General features: G+C 40.2%; 1 protein-coding gene across 11 annotated transcripts in view; it reads left to right on the top strand.

Annotated features, from left to right (window-relative positions):
* The window catches only part of ZMIZ1 (zinc finger MIZ-type containing 1), a 607902-nt gene that overhangs the window by 402052 nt on the left and 187306 nt on the right, over positions 1-18544 (top strand). For all 11 annotated transcript variants that reach the window (XM_019502344.1, XM_019502343.1, XM_019502355.1 and 8 more), the window contains one exon: positions 9681-9786. In XM_019502344.1, the coding sequence (XP_019357889.1) occupies positions 9681-9786 (106 nt within the window). The remainder of the gene's footprint in view (positions 1-9680; positions 9787-18544) is intronic.

Here is an 18544-nt window from a genome sequence, read left to right as displayed (position 1 = left end):
GAATCAAAAGTGAATGTCTGTTCACTTGTTTATCAGTTCAGTCTATGCAGTTTAGACTAACCAGATTGAACTGACTGAAGATTGAATTGATTCAGCCTCAGGCTTTTTGACTGTCTGTACTTAGCCTTAGAGTTTTTCTATCCAGTGTGGGTCTGTCTCAACTCTAATTAGTTGCTGTGCTCTTGTGGAGTATCAGAAAAAAAATCAGACATAAAATGCTTTGATATCCCTAGTTAGTACTATATCTGAAATTCCAGAAATTCTTTGATCTTTTCTATAACCTGAAGTCTATATTGCCACTCTGCATATTCAAATGAGATGTATTACCCAAATGACAAATGGCTATATTAAAATGTCCAGGACTGATGCTTCAGGTCTCCTGACAGTAGCTGTAGTGTTGTGCAGGCCCAGTCTTTTTTAACAGACTGAGTGCCATTTCTCCTTGAAGAATCCTTGAAGTAAGGCTCTTGAGATTTTTTCAGATCATCTGAAAAAACAGGAAAGCTGTTGTCAGTTTCATGATACGGAAATCCATTTTAGCTCATCAAATATGTAATTAAAATTTTTAATTAAAAAGGGACAAGAACTGTACATTTGGATGAGGTCAGGTTTCCAAAACAGGATGCCTCAGATGGCAGAAACAACAAAGTTGGGCAAATGTGTTCATAAGGTATCTGCTACTAAATTGACTTTATGCCTGGATGGACTCATTCTCATTAATACAGGGAAGTATGCAAGTGAAAATCAATCTGTGACATTTCAAAAATCAGATTAGGATCAAGATTGCAATAATTTCAGATGGGAAAGACTCAGATCATCACATCTGTATCCAGGAAAGGAAAACGATTTAGCTGCCCAGTAGAGCCTTGAAGACAGCATATACCTCTGTGCTCAAGGCTTCCATGACAACTATTCAACATGAGAGAATTCTGATTCTGTCCTGTTTCCTTCTGCTTACTAAGCAAGTGCTTTTCTATGTTTTACATGGTGAACAGTGTTCATGCTACATTCAAGACCCTTCTTCAGGCTGTGCATCATGGCTACCATTCTTGCATCCTACAACAAATTCTACAAAGATTCCTACACGTTCATCCAATGCTACCCTATAGCCAGCTGCTAGGATTACTCCTTGACATGCAGTTTCCATATTAGGTACACTACTCCAGGTCTTGCTTTATGCTGCTGTGCCACATCTACATTTGGGGTTTTCGCTGTGGTAGCTAGACCAGTGAAAATTAGCTGAGTGAGTGTACAGTATTACTCCCTTGTGACAGCTGGTGCCACTTGCTTGTCAGTACAGTTAGTGAGATGGAAAGCTCAGCAGTATAAATCCCATCTTCTCCTGACACTTCTGTTTTGCTATGGTATTCTCAAAGCTGACTTTAGGCTTGAATTATGATGTTTGACTTGGTTTTCTCTTTCATATATATGATTTTTAATCTGAGAACTTTTTTTTAGTACTCCAACTACCAGTGAAACATTTGAGCATCTGTAGGGTTAGTTTGTATCTTCTGTAGTCTGCTGCCACCTGTAAGATAACACCAAACTTTAACAAGCACATCTGGCATTCTACACAAGAGAAGCTACTGGGGCATATACATATTGTGGGAGAAAATGGAGTATTATCTGTGGTGCTAGGTGCATGTTGGTGCCAGATTTCTTCTAACTTGAACATGCAGTTTGCTTGCTTCTTTCTGTGTATCACTGCAACTTTCAAGGGTATAAGGATATATTATGCGAAGTCTAATGCATGTAAATTGAAGAGAAAATTAAAGAGCAGGACATGCCAGAGGAACAAGGGCAAGGCGAAAGCCAATATAAAGATGGGGGAGGTGGCGGGTAGGAAGGGGAGCTACCTGGTTCAGTTCTGTCCACCTATGTAAGGTTTTGAATGTAGGTGATTCAGCATTTCAAATGAATATAGAGCCATTTCTCCCAAAGTATCCCAGAGCATAGTATAAACTGCACTATCAATATGCAGCACTAAACATCCTGGATAACAATGAGCATAAAAATGCTGTAGACCTCACTTTTATTGGCTTTTCAAAATGATATCCTGATATCCCTAAAATAATTTTATTTCTTATTTACATTTAGTTATTAAAAACACTTGGTATTTTACTGTTTGACACATTATTTGACATATGCTCCCATTTATCTCTTGTTGTGCATCTCTTGTTCTCCTTGTTCAGTGACCTGCATTTCATCCAGATCCCCATTCACAGTCGAAGTTTGTCATAACTTGTCAGGTTATTGCAATGAGTTGATTATCCAGTTTAATAATCAGTGAAATTCTTGCCTTCAGTGGTTGGGAGGAAATTCAGAGGGTGGAGCTGGGTAATTAGATGTCCCTCCCTTCCCTAACTAATCTATTTGGTTGCCAGAGTCATGAAGAGGATAGAATTGAAGGGAAAGGAAGGCAGTGTTCCACTTTGCTTTGCCCAGCTCCACTACCCTAGGTGGAGCAGATTAAAGAGAGCAGTCCAGATGCAGAACAAACATTTCACAGTACTAAAAATCATTGTTGTAAAGGTCCCAGTTTTTTATGTTTGAAAACATGGTCTTTATCCACCTGGTGGGAAGGAAGGAAATTTCAACTAACCCCTGCTTTGAGGATAAGGGAATGTCTGGGTTCTTTTATGTTCTTACATAGCAGATAGGGCTTCTGTCTTTAAAGTCCAATGCAAAAGACTAGTAAATGGTATCTCATTTACTTGCTTCTACTGTCTAAATTGTTGAGGAAGCTGTTCTGTGATTTGAATCTGTGAACCTAGTCAAACCAGGGCTTAGATCACAAAGGTATCTCCACTCCTTCTCTTCGTTTTCTTTCCAAAGCAAACCTCTATTCACATTGCAAAAATCTTCAGTTTCCTTCTTGTTTATCTAATCTTTGTCTGCTACTACGGAGGGGGAAAAATAACCATCTACATTGCAGAATTCTAATTACGCAATTTCTGCTGTAGTCTTCAAACTGTATTCAGATAATTTCAAGTGCACACAAGTGGCTGAACACAGAGAAGTCTGAACTAGCAATCAGTGGGCATTTTTAGTTTTTGAGCAGCCTGCAAATTGAATTGAAAAAATTCATTCTGATGCCAGCAGGGGGGGTGCTCTTGACTGCTGCCAGTTAAGAGATTCATTGAAAGTGCAACATAATGGGAAGGGAGTTTTGTAATAAGCAGTCATAAAGCTCTCTTGATTAACAGGCCTGTTAGGTTAAGAGGTACATTGTTCCAGTACTTCGTGGTGTGATGACAAGAAGGGCAGGGAGTGGTGCTCGCTACAGCAAGTTATGCTCTTACCCTTACAAAAGAAGGAGGGGGAAAAAAAACAAAATGGGAAGGAAAAGCAGTGATGCAGTTAAAATCAATACGAGGAGTAGAAGTTGATAGCTACATTTCTTTACTTGCTTCTTACCAGTTTCCTGAATCCAACCCTAATCATTTTTTGCTTGTTACTGATGCCCATGAGATTCCAGCCCTGCAGGAACCCTATTGAACTGAATCACAGTGGCTGAATAAGGTGTTTCAGCCATGACCACTATATTGTGTTAGGTTAAAGGTTTCAGAGGCCTGTAGTCAGTTCAATCTGTCTGTTGGCATGATGCTTGCATGAAAACAGGGTACATGCTTCTCCTAAGAAAGGTTGCTTCAGATTGTTGCATATCTAAATTAAAATAAAAACTAGACATTAATCTTTACTTCATATAGGAAATTGTTTGTTCCAAACGCTTCTATAAAATTACATAGAAAAATACTGTATGCAGCCCTTGGCCTGGCCAGGTAGCCTGCTTATACTTCCATGAAGGAAAATCACATTCAGCTTCTGGCCATGGAATAATTATGTCCTTTCTAAAAGATGGGTTTCATTTATCTCTTTTTTTATAAAGTGAAATTCCCAGGCCAAACAACAAATGCACTTTCAAGATTATAAAATTGTATTGGGTTTGAACATGATGGTGAGCAATTTAGTAAGCTGACACAATGCTGAACATGAATTAGCAGTCAGTATAAATTGTACCTGGCATTTGTGGATCATGACTGAATTGTGCTCAGTTAACTGGAATGACACAAGTCTCAATTCATGCTGATCCAAACTGAGCAGAGTTCTGGTCAGCATTGTGTTAGGTAACGCAGATCTATTGCGCAGTTACATTCAATCACAAAATAAATTTTGTAATGTAGACGAACGGCAAGCCAAATGCTCTGAGGAACAGGCTGAAATTGTTTGGGTTGAACCAGTTAGCAAACTGGCAAAGGTGCAGGGTTTGAGCCCTGGGCCACCATTTGCCAAATCTGATTGGCAGTCTCAGACCAACCAACTGCAGCCCCTGCCATCAGTTGTCCTTGCTGGTGGCAGTGAGTAGTAGGAGATTGGGTGGCAAGAGAAATGACAGCTGCAGTAGGGAGACACCTGCCTTCTCCTGTTGCTACTGCTGTCCAGGTTTCTCAGGGTGATCTCCAGTCTGGTGATTTCTTTTAATTTGGCACCCAGGGCTGGTGTGCCACTCACATCCTGCTGGCTGGTACTCACAATCCTAGAAACGTAGGGCTGGAAGGGACCTGAAGTGGTCATTAGGTCATGCCACCCATCTAGTATCAGATCTCCTTGATTGACATTTGTCTACCTTGTTCAAAAAAACAGTGCAGGTTTCAGTTGTCATCTTGGGTAACCTGTTCTATTGTTTAATTATTGTCATGGCTAGACATTTTTTCCTAATTTCTAGCTTTAATCTCTGTTGCTGCAAATCAAGCTGGTAAATTCTTGTTCAACTCCCACTGGCCATAGGAATGCTTAATCACTATCATGCATATAACAAACTTTTCCAGTTTAACACTTTTATCATCTTCTCTCAGTATTCTCTTTTCCAGACTAGACACAGTTCCTTCAGGTTTTCCTAGTAGGTCATGTTTTCTAAACTTACTATTCTTGTTGCTGTCCTCTGATAGCATCTCCATTTTGCCTACATCTTTTTTAAAGTCTAGCGTCCAAAAATGTACGCAACACTCTGGCTATGGCTCCGTGATGCTGAGCAAAACAGAATAATTGCCTTTCTGATCTCACAAATGATACACCTATTAATATAATGCCATAAAAGATTTGCTTTTGTTGCTGCAGCATCGTATTGATGGCTCATATTCAGTTTGTGGTCCACAATATCCCTTAGATTTTTTGTTTTGCAGTATTCCTTCCCAGCCAATTAATCTCCATGTTTGTACAGTTTTACAACCAGTTGTAACCTACTTCCTACTAATTTTGTCTAAGCTATATTTCTCTAGTCATTATGAGAATGTCAGATGGGACAGTGTCAGAAGGCTTGCTAGAGTTAAGGTCTATCATATTCTCTGCTTCCCTCCTATCCACTAGACCAGTTACCCTGTCAAGGAAGAAAATTAGATTGGTCTGACACGATTAGTTCTTGACAGATCCATGTTGGCTGTTTCTTATCACATTATCCTATAGCTACTCACAAATTGATTGTTTAATAAAATGTTCCAGTATCTTTCTGGGTATCGAAGTTAGACTGACTAGCTTGTAATTCCCCAGATCTTCCTTTCCCCCCTTTGGCTCTTTTGGGGCCTTACTCATCTTTTGTGATTTCTTTTCAAGATAATATCCAATGGTTTAGGGATTTACGTCAGCTACTTTCCAAGTACTCTAAGATAAATTTCATTGGGCCCTACTAGCTTGGACACAACTAATTTATTTAAATATTATTTAATCATTTTGTTCCTTATTCTTGCCTGTGTTCCTACTTCTTTTTGAGGTTTGCATCTTGTTCCCCAAAATCTTACTGTCCATTTGAAAAATAAAAGATGTTTCCAGCTCTTCTGGTTACAAAGGAACCTTTCAAAACATGGAGTGAAAACAATGTAGCAGCCTGAATTTTTAGGCGGTCTAAAACAGTCTTTGAAAGAGGTGTGTCCTACTCTATTCAGCTTTCATTTTAAAAATAAAAATTCTGTCTAGCTGTTAGAGTTGCAAAGAAAACCATTAGAAATTGAACCACATGTAGTGAATGCAGTTGTCAAAGAGCCTAGAACTGAAAGGTATGAGCTGCCTCTACTCATGTTAACTTAGATGCCCACTGAAAAGGGGTGTGAACATGGCCTATTGAAGTTAGAAGAGTCCATGAGAACATCAGAGCCCCACTCAAAAGGGAGCCAATCTTGCAGAACCCAGCACAGGATTTAGTTTCAGAGGCAGCTTGGGTGATTGCTTTACTGAGTACAGTTGGTTGAATAATGTTTCAATGGCCACATAGACAAAAAAAAAAGGAATGACTAGTTTTCCTTTAGTTAGATTTTTGTAGGGAAAAGTGTTCCAGTTGTGTTTTCATTAAAAAAAAAACTGAGAAAATGCGGCATGTCTTACAAATAAAATGGTTTTTCTGTGTACTTTCCTTATATTTCTTATGGAGAATAAAAATATTTCCTGGCTTACTCTGTTCTTTAGATTCCTCTTACTTATGTATTTGCCTGTGTACCCATTTTTTAGTTGGGCCCATGTAGGTTTATGTGGTTTATCCAGGACTGCAGAGAAATAAGAACTGTCAAAGGTGAACTAGAGACCTAGAATTGCTGGACTCTGCTGCTATTTTCAGAATATGCCAAATTGTCAAATGATATTTCCTGTAATTGGTAGAAAATTAAATATATAAAACTCACTGCAAATAATGAGAGCATAACAGATTGTACCCTGGGTGGTCTTAAGATTTAATCTGTCCCAGACTTTCTGCTCTTCCTAATAAAAACACAATAATCATAGACAGTTTTTCATATATCAGGGTTCCAAGCTTGTCTATATTTCCTGAATTATCATAGAGAACTTGTTTCGTAATTAGCATGATGCTGGTTCAGAGTTTTTACCTGGCCTCTGGCCAGCAGCACCTAAGTGTCCATAACTTCATGCTTTAAAAGGAACCAACTGTACAAGTATACCATGCATTTTGTAGTAGTTTTTATTGATGAGTGTATCTGCTTTCATTCCTATCTAGTTTCAAAATACCAATCTTTCAGATAATCTGACAAAGCTAAAGGCGGGGGGGGCACTTCCACTGCTTATCAAAGTGAAGAGAGCAGTGAGCTAAAGTGAGCTCTAGTGTGATGTAAAAGTAGATGAGGTCTAAATGTGTTTAAATTATGTTTGCACACTTGCAGGACATCTCTCTCAGGAGCCTTTAGCAAGATTAAGAAAGAGCTTTTCGTTTGCTTTCTTCAATTCTCTCTCTTGATATACACCTGATGTGATATGAATGGCTGAACAGACTTGTACCTGGGTTCTTGTAATATTCAAAGCAGAACTCAGTACAGATATTTAGATCCCCAAATATCAGTGCCCTCTGACAGAATAGCATTGTGCTTCCCCTGTGAAGGGGCTTAGTCTTCCCACTGCTCCCATATCATGGAATATCTGGTTGTTACGCTAATATATGTAAAGATTTTTTCAAGCACTTAATTTTATGCAGGCAGGTCATCCAGTGTATATGTTTTTTGTAAGATAGGACCCAAGCCCCTTAACCTAGACAATATATTAAGAACTGTACTATTACATACCAGGTCTTGAAGATTATTAACTGAGTTGGCAATGTTTTATGATTTATCAGAAATAATAAGGCATCTTCTCTTAAATGTTTTACCCTTCCTATTGAAAAAGCACTTTATAAATTTTAATTGTACGGTTAAAGAGGTTATAATTGGGCTGGTGCAGTGATCTCACCTGTGCTTATTGCCCGATATTAAATATTATTTTTTATGAAGATCTCTGCTTGTCAGTTTTGAGACTGGAAAGTTTAAGAAGGGATTGGGAAGGGATTTGGAAATCTTAGTTTCCAAATTAACTGAAACAACAGCAACTGTAATCTTTTCGTAAACCACAGTATTTTCTATAGCATTTCTCTCTTAAAGAAATCTGATTCTCTATTGTTAATTAGAAAAAGTAGATAATGGAAAACAGTTTTGAATAATAAGATTCATGTGATAGTGCTGACTAGGTAACACACAATGGTACATTTCATTACCATTTATAGTTTATTGCGTATCTTAGTTTCTAACTCTGTTCTATACCATTGCTTTTTTTTGAGAGCCAGTGCTGGACACAGATAATTGCACACTAATGTGTACTGTCTTTAATTTAGCAAGGAACTTTCAGACTGAGAAAAGGCTGGAAAGAGAATTTTTATTTCTTGTAAACTATTTACAGCAGACTGTCTCTCTCAGCACCTAGGAAATTGGACTCCATTTCTGCCTGGGGTCTTTGGGCATTGTATCAATACAAAATAATAACAATCATATAAAAATACCTAGTTTGTGTAGGGAGTACTCAAATTCTTCATATCAGAATCTGAATCTGAAGTCTTTCTACATCATCAGATGTCACTCCAGGGCATTATTAAAACCTTGCTGTCCCTGTCTGTCATGCTACTTTACAGAATGGTTCCAATGTTGTTTCTCTAATTTAACTTCTTTGTGAGCACAGAATATGGGCCTATCATTTAATCTCCCAACATGGAGGACCGGTAGGCTGCTTCTCCTCACATGCTTAGCTTTTACACTGTCCAACCTGAATAGCTCTACTAGGACTTAAATTCCTACTGGCATGGCTCTCCATCCCCAGAAAAGGTCAAAAGGTCTCCTGTGAATGTTTGAGATATGTTTGGATAATATCTGATGTTTATGTAACCTATTTTTATAGAGTCCTTCTATCCTGAAAATATCTCGAAGTACCTCCCAGAAATGCAACCATCTTTGGCAAGGAAAATAGCAGTTTAGGAGAACATAGTATGTTGCATACAAGTGACATGGCAGAATATTTTATTTAAGGACACCAGGAAAATACTGTTAAGGATAGTGCCATGATATAGTTAGTGTCTGTGCAGTGGAGGAAGACTCAAATGTAATAAAACCTGTCATGCTTATTTTACATAGAAGTTCCTTTAATATTTTTTAAAAAAGCTTTGCTTACCTATCTTTCAAGGGGGAACACACAGGCCTTTTCTGAAAAAAAAACAATTAAATAAGCAAACCAGTACAATAGACTAAAAGTGCAGATTTCTGTGTGTAGTTTTAAATCCCTTCAGGAGCAAACCCTATTCCATATGTGTGTGCCAGTAGTAGGCACAGTTGTTTAGCAGCTGTACTGATAAGCCAATTAATATACATTTGCAAATGTGAATGATTGATGCCTCCCGAGACTGGGAAGGCACCATTTGTTGACAGTGGTAAGCAGGGACCACCTGCAGATGCTGGTGGCGGTGTCAGTGGCGGAGGGGTGATGAGCAGCAAGCAGGGACCTCCCGCAGATGCCAGTGGTGGTGTCAGCGGTGGCAAGCAGAGACTGCAGACACTGGTGGTGGTCTTGGTGGCGGCAAGTGGGGACTGCCCGCAGACACCAGTGGTGGTGTCAGTGGTGATGAGCAGGGACCGCCCGCAGATGCCAGCAGCAGTGTTGGCAGTAGAGACAGGGAAGTGGTGAGATGCTGGCGGTGTTGTTGGTGTTGAGGGGGGCGGGGAGTGGGAGGCGAACGGCGACCGCCTGCGGAAGCCGGCAGCAGCTTCAGCGGCAGCCAATCTCGGGGGGGGCACATACCCCTCCCCCCCCCCATGCCTCCTGTGCATTTCCTATGTTTGCAAGAATCTCAAAATAACCTATACTGAAGCCTTTTCTCTTTCCCTTTGCAGGTTGTTAGTCGAGTGGCAGCACAGCAAGGATTTGACTTGGATCTTGGCTACAGGCTACTGGCAGTATGTGCAGCCAACAGGGATAAATTCACTCCCAAATCAGCTGGTAGGAAAATCCTATTTCTGTTTGTTTGGTTCTCTGAGTGTCAGAAGTTAAACAAATAGAATTATTAACTATCTTGTTCCCCTTGATGAGGAAAGGCTTTGTCTTGGTTCTTCATATTCTACCATTCCACTGGATGTGCTGGCCTGAACTGGGATACCGGACTTTGGGAGCCCCTTCGTTTTTCCCATTCTGTGCTACAAGGTCTCTAATGTTCTGTAACCTCAGGATGATAAAAAGTCAAAAAGGGAACTCACATACCACACTCCCTTCATTTGTGTCAACAGTTATGTCCCTCTCATTGCTTTTCCATCATATGCCAACTTGTTTATCTCTTTCCAGTTCATTTGAGAATCGTAGCTATATCTATTGATGACTTTCTGATGTTTTGGGGCAGATGTCTGAATAAAGAACTACTACATGTTCTGGGTATCATTGTCATTAGGTTTAAAATGTTATACCAGGAATAGGTAGAAATACCACCAATATTACAACAAGGAGCCACTATTCCAGCTGTCTGGAAAAACAGTCTCATTTTGCTACCATTGTACTACAGCACAGCACCATAGTAATAATTGACTGTTAAAATGGTGCTATTATTTTCTCTGTTTGAGGAAAAATCCATTGTTTTACATCCATGTGCCTTGCATAATGACAATTATTTACAATACTTTATTTTTATTTGCCTTTTCAGTCAACAAATGTCAATATAATGCACATTAGTTAGGAAGGTGAGTAGATAAGATAATTGTTCTTTTCAAGATAAGACATGGATTGCCTTCCTGGTTAGTACTGGCTGCCATGCCACTGACTTTTGGAACAGGGGAAAATGTTACCTCCTATCAGGACAAGAATTCTTACAGTTATCTTGTTGTGCACTAGTTATTTTTGCTACACCTTACTCTTTGATTTCAAATCACTGTTAGACTTGTGGGTAACTTATCTTTTTAGACAAGGAGGTTCCTTACTTAGGGGACATCACATCTTATGTCATACCATTGACTTTACAGATTTCCTTTTTTCATGGTACAGGATTATTACTTCTGCTAGATGTCTAATAAATTGACGATCATTTTCTTTCCTCCAGGCATCTCCATGAAATCATTATTGGTTCTCAAAATACTCTATCCACTTTGTGAGGCTGATCCCTCTTTTGTGAATTCATGCTGATTATCTCCAGTGCTAGCTAATTCTCCTTGGTTGATTAGTCTTCTCAATGGCTTCTCTAATTTTAATGTCCATGTATTCATGCATTAAGATGAGAGCATACAACTCTGTTTTCAAATACTTTAAGAACATACCTTTTGAAGGTTCCTATATTATCTTCGTCTGAAGTAGATCCCTTCAGGGTGTTTCTGGAAGGAAGGTTGTCGGATGTTTTCGTTTCTTAATCTGGTGTAGTATTGATGGCTTCCAGTTATTTATCCCTTCCAGGCAAATGTAATGTCTGTGCCTATATCTGCCTTCTCTCATGCATTTTCCTGGCAAACCCATAAAGGTCCTACTGTCTCTGTCATTAACTGTTCCTACTTTTATGTATTCTTTAATTCAAGTGGCCCTAAATGCTTGGTTTCACACGTGCTGCTGCCATACCTTACCTTGTGCACACCTGTGTTTCTCCAGTTTTTTTTACTTATTTTTCTCTATCAACATAGAATTTTGAAAATTGCTTCTGCTGTCTAACTTGCTCAAATAAATGCATAACTGTGGACATATATTAATATATTTGTGAAAAGTCACATAAGTAGACACACAGACTTCACTATTATATTCACATAGCAGACATGGAAAGCTACCACAGTCACTGGTGAGACTGGAAGATCAGAAGACTGGGGTTATACAGGGAGATTCGCTCTTAATCGGGCTGATTCTTCTGACCTGAGGGCTTTATAGTAACTTCCAAATATTACCATTGCTTTATGGTGTGTTTATCCAGAATGATTCTGCTCCCTCATGCAGTTTTCTCTAAGAAATTATGGCAGTTATTTTTGACACTTACAGGCCTTCTCTCCTTCAAGATTTTCTCTTTTTTTCCCTTCAAAATACATTCATCATTATTTATAGCTCCTTCCATGATTGACTTATTATGTCAATTTTTTTGCACATGTTGTTCTGAATAACATTTTCTTTTTTCCCTTCTCACACCTGTTGCATTTGGATAGGGTGCTTTCAAAATTTTTCTTACTGACCATCTTCATGCTCCTGAAGAATGATTATCTATAATCCTGACTAGGGTTTTTGTTAACAAAACAATCTGTAATAGCAGTGGAGAGGTGCTTCTCCTCCTTCAGACTTATTATTTATATACTTATGAAACAGTTTGAACTAATTTTGATAAGAATCACTTTGATACTGATACAGGGACACACTTCTAGAGATGTTGTTAATCTGCATTGTAGTGAGCACCATTTTGAGATGCAAGGTAAACAATGTCCTGTTCTGAAAAAGTAATTGATAGCTGCTGCAAACTTATTTCCATAACATAATTTGTAGATCGCTTGGCCTGAAGTGAATACATCTCTTCTTGGTTTTGTGTAAAAGCCTCAAAATATGGTGGGATGCAGTGTTTCTAGGTGACAGTTTTATCAAATATATTGCCTAGTTGTTGCTTCTGTATTTGAATACCAAGTTATTAATAAGCTGTATTGTTGCCCTAAAAAAACCCTTTGTTCTTATTAATAATATTTTCTTACCTACACACTACATGCTAGTTAAAGTGTCTTCTATGATTTTTTCCAAATGGAATTATATTTAGTAAAGTGACTGTTAAATTAGGTACTGAATCACCCAACAGACTTACTTCTTATGTATCCTCAAGCTTTCCTGGCTATTTTAGTAAACATTAGGGCTGTGCAAACTTCGGTCCCTGATTCAATTCAGCGGAGATTCAGCCCGATTCAGTGGCCAAATCTCCAAATCTGAATTCAATCAGAGGATCCTTTAATCTCTCCAGATCAAATTGGAATCCTCTGAATTGATTTGGAGAGACTCAAAAAGATTTGAAGATTCAGACGTAGCCACGGCTTTAAATGTTTTTTCTGCCTACCTCTAGGTAGCTGGTGGCTTGTGAATGCTGCAATGCTGGGGTGCATGGAGCATCCCACAGAAGTGGAGGGAACTCACCAGTGCACTTGGCAGCAGACCCAGAAGTGGACCAGAAGCACTTTTGGTCCACTTCCAGGTCCACTGGGGAGCGCACTGGGCCCCTCACACCCCCTGCCTCGGTGACTGGTGCCTTCTGTGTCTGGGGGGGCACCCAGGGTCCCCCCATGGTCAATCGCCGAGCCGGAGGTGAGAGGCCTGTGCACTCCCCAGCGGAATTGGAAGTGGACCAGAAGTACTTCCAGTCAACTTCTGGGCTCACCACCAAGCACATAGAGGGCCCCCGCTTCCCTCACACACTCCTGTGGGATACTCCATCCACTGCAGCATCACAACATTCACAAGCTGTGTTTGTACCTTGAGGTATGTAGAAAAAGCTTTTAAAGCTGTGTCTATATCCAAATCACTGATTCTCTGAATCAGCATCGAATCTTCAGATTCAGCCAATTTGAATCAGGGACAGTGATCCGAATCAATTAATTGAATCACTGTCCCTGATTCGGGCTGAATCCAAATCAAATAGAGCGTGCATTGCACACCCCTAGTAAACATTTCTTGTCAATATTGTTGGTTCTAAAGTGCTCATATACCCATGAAAGATCAAGACGTACTACTCCTGTATCAGTAACCATCTTGTTTGGTAAATTTGAATTGTAGAATCTTTGTTGCCAGTGATGAGGTAAGAGAGGAAAGAACATTGCTTGATTTTCAGTTCCTTGGACTTAGTTTGAAGGGTTGATAGCAAAAACCCATTTTTTTTTAGTTTAAATAAATTTAGTCTGTACATAACTGAGCCACTAAATAAGCTACATTAGAAGAGCCATTCTATGGAAGCATTTTCTGACTATAACTACACAGACAAATATTTTATTGATAAACCAGTATCACAATAGCCAAGATCTGCTTTTTTATTATCATGCAGATTTTGAACTTTTATCCTCTTACATTACTGTTTTGCATTCCTGTTTATTTTGGGGGGTTTTCACCATTTGTTGCAATTGCTTTGTGGAAGTTAAAGATGCTCATGCTGGCACATTTTGTCAGTTAGGAAAGTATTTTTTTTCATTTACATTTACCACTTTTCTACATGATGAAACTCCAGATTTCAGTGAAAAGTATAAGTTTTTTAGAGTGTACTTGTTGCATGGGAATTCTTTACAATCCATATTGATTGATCCAGTTGTTCTAACACAAATGGCCATATTTGTAACTGCGCACTATGTTTAAAAAAGGTAAATCACTGTTAACCATTTACTCTTCAATAAAGTTTTAAAGGAGAATCTCAAAGCACCTCCAACAATCTACTGTAGTAGATTTAATAGATGTGCAGTTTAGATTATTTCAAGAGTCTAGTCAGCCTGCTACATATCAATACCTCCCTTCAACATTGATAAAGAGAGGCAAAATAAGTAAATGATCTAAACCCAAAAATTTTAAAACGTTTGTCAAATCATAGGAGAACAAAGCTTTGGACATCTCAGTAGTATGCATAGTGCAGTCAGCTGAAAAGTTGGAAAGACCCACTAGAAAAACTGCAAAAACATTGTGCTCCACAAGACCTGCCAAATCCTTGTTCCCATCTTCCATCCTTCCATAAAAGGCAAAACTCTATGTGACTTCAGTGGGACCAGGATCTTACTCATGGTATACAAATGAGGCTTTGTGCATACTTCAGTCCCAGAATTCATGAGATACACACATTCTCTCCCCCTCTCTCTCACTCTTGCTCACTCTTACGGAAGTGAAAATAATTTATGCTAGCATTAAGATCACATAAGATCAGGGTTTGAACTGACGCAACATGATTGGGAAACTTTGATGAGGTGTTATTTGGAAACCGATGCTGTGGCTGTCCATGCTATAGCAGTTCTATAGATAAAAAGAAAATTCATTCTCCAGGGCTGTCATTTTTACAAATGCTAAATTTACTTCAGAGAAGTCCTGTCTTCCTACCCCAGTCCCAAAGAGAGCCTTCTATTAAGTTGTCAGTAAGACAATATACATTTAGAAATGAGAGGATGTTAGCTAGAAGCATCTAGATCATTTCCTTGGAACAAGAAATGTTCTGCAGATAGGCAAACTGCTTTCACAGGGGGGGAAAATGACATTTTGCTCACTTCCCAAGCTTTTGGGCCATACAAACTGGTCCAGATTGGTGGTGTACAGCTTTCCGTTCCCTCTCCAAGCTCTACATGTACGGTTTCTTTCCTGTCAGTACTGTTCCTTTCCTATAACTTTGTAGTTTGGGTCTTGTCAGATTCTGTTCCCCCTGGCTAGGGACAAAAATTACACATAAACAGGTACAAAAGATTGGAAACCAGTTCAAATCTGTAACACAACAAAAGTCCAGTAAAAATAAACTACTTTTGAAATGGCTGAAACTGGTTTAAGATAAACCTGGATGGTTGTAGTATCAGACTTAACTGATATAGGTTAAGTCAGTTTATTGAACTTCTGTCCCAGATCCCTTACAGATTCAAGTTAATTCACAGTTCCCCGGTATCCCAGGATGCTTTGCACCTCTCCCACAAACCCTCCCCCACACTTGCAGGGTGGGCAGGCTAGCCTTGGCCCAAGCTGTCTGTTCCAGCTGAGCATGGAGGCATGGTCTAGTGCCCCCTGGCTTGGGCCACTTCAGGGATGTGGCTGCATTTCTGGAATCAACAGTGAATGTCTGTTCACGTGCTTATCTATTCGATCTACACAGCTTAGACAAACCTGTGAAGACTGAATCAATACAGACAGTCAAAAAGCCTGCGGCTGAACTTAGCCCTTTTATACATGTGAGTAGTACTTGAGTGTCCAAGTGTTTTAATGTACTCTTCCTTCAGTCCCTGATGAACCATTAATGCAGAACATAAGTGGGTCCTCCTTCTCCTTGCTCCTTTTTTGTGGCGTAGTCTTAGGGCTTGTTACAAAAGTTGATGTATCATTGCATTTTGAGGGACTTAAACTCTCTGGCATAGAATCATATTTAGATGTCTAAATGCCATTCAGGGTATGGACATTGATAACAATTGTATTGATATTAATTATGATCCAAGCTGTTATGACACAGCTTTTATGCCTGCATTAGGGCTGCGTGAAGCTTTGGTCCCCGATTTGATTTGGAGGAGATTCATCCCAATTCAGTGGCTGAATCTCTGAATCCAAATTGAATCAAAGGACCCTTTAATCTCTCCAAATCAAAGTGGAACCCTCTGAATTGATTCAGAGAGATTCAGAAAGATTAGGAGATTTGGACATAGACACAGCTTTAAATTTTTTTTGACATACCTCAAGGTACCAGGCGGCTTGTGAATGCTGTAATTCTGGGGCATGTGGAGTGTCCCACAGAAGTGTGGGGGGCTCCCCAGCACCTGTGGCAGGAGACCCAGAAGTAGACCAGGAGGACTTCTGGTCCACATCTGGGTCCAGCGGGGAACACACAGTCCCCTCCCCCCCATGTCCCCCTGGTTTGGCAACTGGTGCCTCCTGGGTCTGGGGGAGGCATCCAGGGTCCCCCCGTGGCCGATTGCCAAGCCAGCAAGGCATGAGGGGGGCCCCTGCACACTCCCTGGTGGACCTGGAAGTGTCCACTTCCACGTTTGCTGCTGAGCACATGGAGGGACCCCCGCACTTCTGTGGAATGCTCCATCTGCCCCAGCACCGCAGCATTCATAAGCTGCACTGGTACCTCGAGGTATGTAGAAAAAAATTCTAGAGCTGTGTCTATGTCTGAATTGCTGATTCTCTGAATCTACATCAAATCTTCAGATTTGGATTTGGCTGAATCGAGATGGGGACAGTGATCCGAATCAACGAATAGAATCGCTGTCCCTGATTCGGGCTGAATCCAAATCCAATAGCGTCCTCCTTGCACACCACTAGTCTGCATGCTGCTTTGGGGATACATTATAGGAAAACTATTACAACTTCAACTCTGTTTAATCAGGGTTAAATTTAAAGCAATTTGGCATACTTGGATCCCTACAGGAACATACAGACATAGCTGTTATATCATAGTAGCTGCTGTGCACTCAGGAGCAGCAGTTTATTCCCTGTTTTAAAGCAATTAAGAGTTATACCCATCCAAAGCTGTAGACAATAGGCAGAATAGGATTTGGACTACTGTGTTTGAATACCCCAATTTACCAGGGTACTGTGCTATATTATGTCAGCTGGAGATTACAGAACTAGACATTCTCAAGTGCAGAGACCAACAAGTACAGATCTTCAAAACTTTTAGAAGTGTGCCTGAAATCAGAAGGAAAATGAAACAACAGTTTAGAGGAGCAGAGAATAGCATTCATTGATGTCATCAAAGGAAGGAATTCCTGTTCCAGCATCTGCACTAGGAACAAATGTGTCTTCTTATTGTGTTAGTGAGTAGGTAAAATTATAGTGGGGGCAAACATTGATATTCTCCATGTTGTAGATGTAGAGTGATGCTGTAGCCATGATGATCCAGGAAATACAAGAGGCAAGAATTTTTTGGTCATATCTTTTACTGGCCCAACTGTATAGTTGGGAGATGTTAGACAAACTTTTGGGCATGAAGTGCCCTTCTGTGGGTGTGTCTACATGTGCTGTTACTTTGACTGAATAAACTCCGGTGCAGTTTGCACCAGAGTTTGTTTCTCCTGGACTCTGCATTTACATGTGCGTCCAGGACCACAGTACATTGATCTGGGTCGGAGCAGCCCTGGCTGGAAAGGAGCCCCAGGGGTCAACCTGACAGCCTGGTGTTTCTCTGACCTGGCCCGGCGTGCTGTGGCTCAGCTAGCCAGCAGGCAACCACCTCACTGAAGCACTCTCGAGACCCAGCCAGCCCCATCAGCATCTACGTGTGCATTGCTGTGCAGTAAATAACACTGCTGCAGATAGTACTTGCATTTAGAAGTACTAACTGATGGTGACATTTATTAGTTTACTGTGCCCTAATAGGCACTGAGACTTTCCTGCAGAGCTAATTAGGCAACTGCAGTACACGTCTCACGTAGACACACCCAGCATATCCAAAAGCTTTTTGAAACCCTTATCTCATAGTTAAATGCAGCTCTCTGGATTATATCACTACACCATCACCAGATAGGCTCAGATCTACAAGACCCTTCTGGTAATACACCAAAAAGCTCTATGATAATAACAAAAGCACCAAAGAACAACGGAGGGTAGCCTGGGCAAATACTAACTTCAGCGACCCTGAAGTTATAGCAACCCTACAATTCCCCAGCCAGGACTTGACCTACCAAGAAAAAATCAGTCCTCCCTGAATTACGTTTGGACACTTCATGGAAAGGTAGACACCTACTCTGGAGAGCAAAGAACGTCCATGTTGTGACTGTCGTGTGATTTTTTTTTTTTTTTTCAGACAGCAAAATATATTTCATAGACTTCATAGACATTAGGGCTAGAAGGGACCTCAGAAGATCATCGAGTTCAGCCCCCCGCCAAAAGGACAGGAAGTCAGCTGGGGTCATAGGATCCCAGCAAGATAAGCATCCAGTTTACTCTTGAAGGTGTTCAATGTAGGTGCTTGAACCACCTCCAGCAGCAGGCTGGTTCAGACCTTGGGGGCTCGGACAGTAAAGAAATTCTTCATAGTTTCATACTTTCTTCCTTATGTCCAGCTTAAAGTGGTCTTGCAGTAGTTTATGACCGTTCGACCTCGTCATCC

The sequence above is a fragment of the Gavialis gangeticus genome, unplaced genomic scaffold (assembly GCF_001723915.1).
Source record: "Gavialis gangeticus isolate Ggan-Ray unplaced genomic scaffold, GavGan_comp1, whole genome shotgun sequence".
NCBI classification, from domain to species: domain Eukaryota; kingdom Metazoa; phylum Chordata; order Crocodylia; family Gavialidae; genus Gavialis; species Gavialis gangeticus.
Note: the sequence above shows the minus strand (reverse complement) of the source record. Positions and strands in the feature narration are given on the sequence as shown.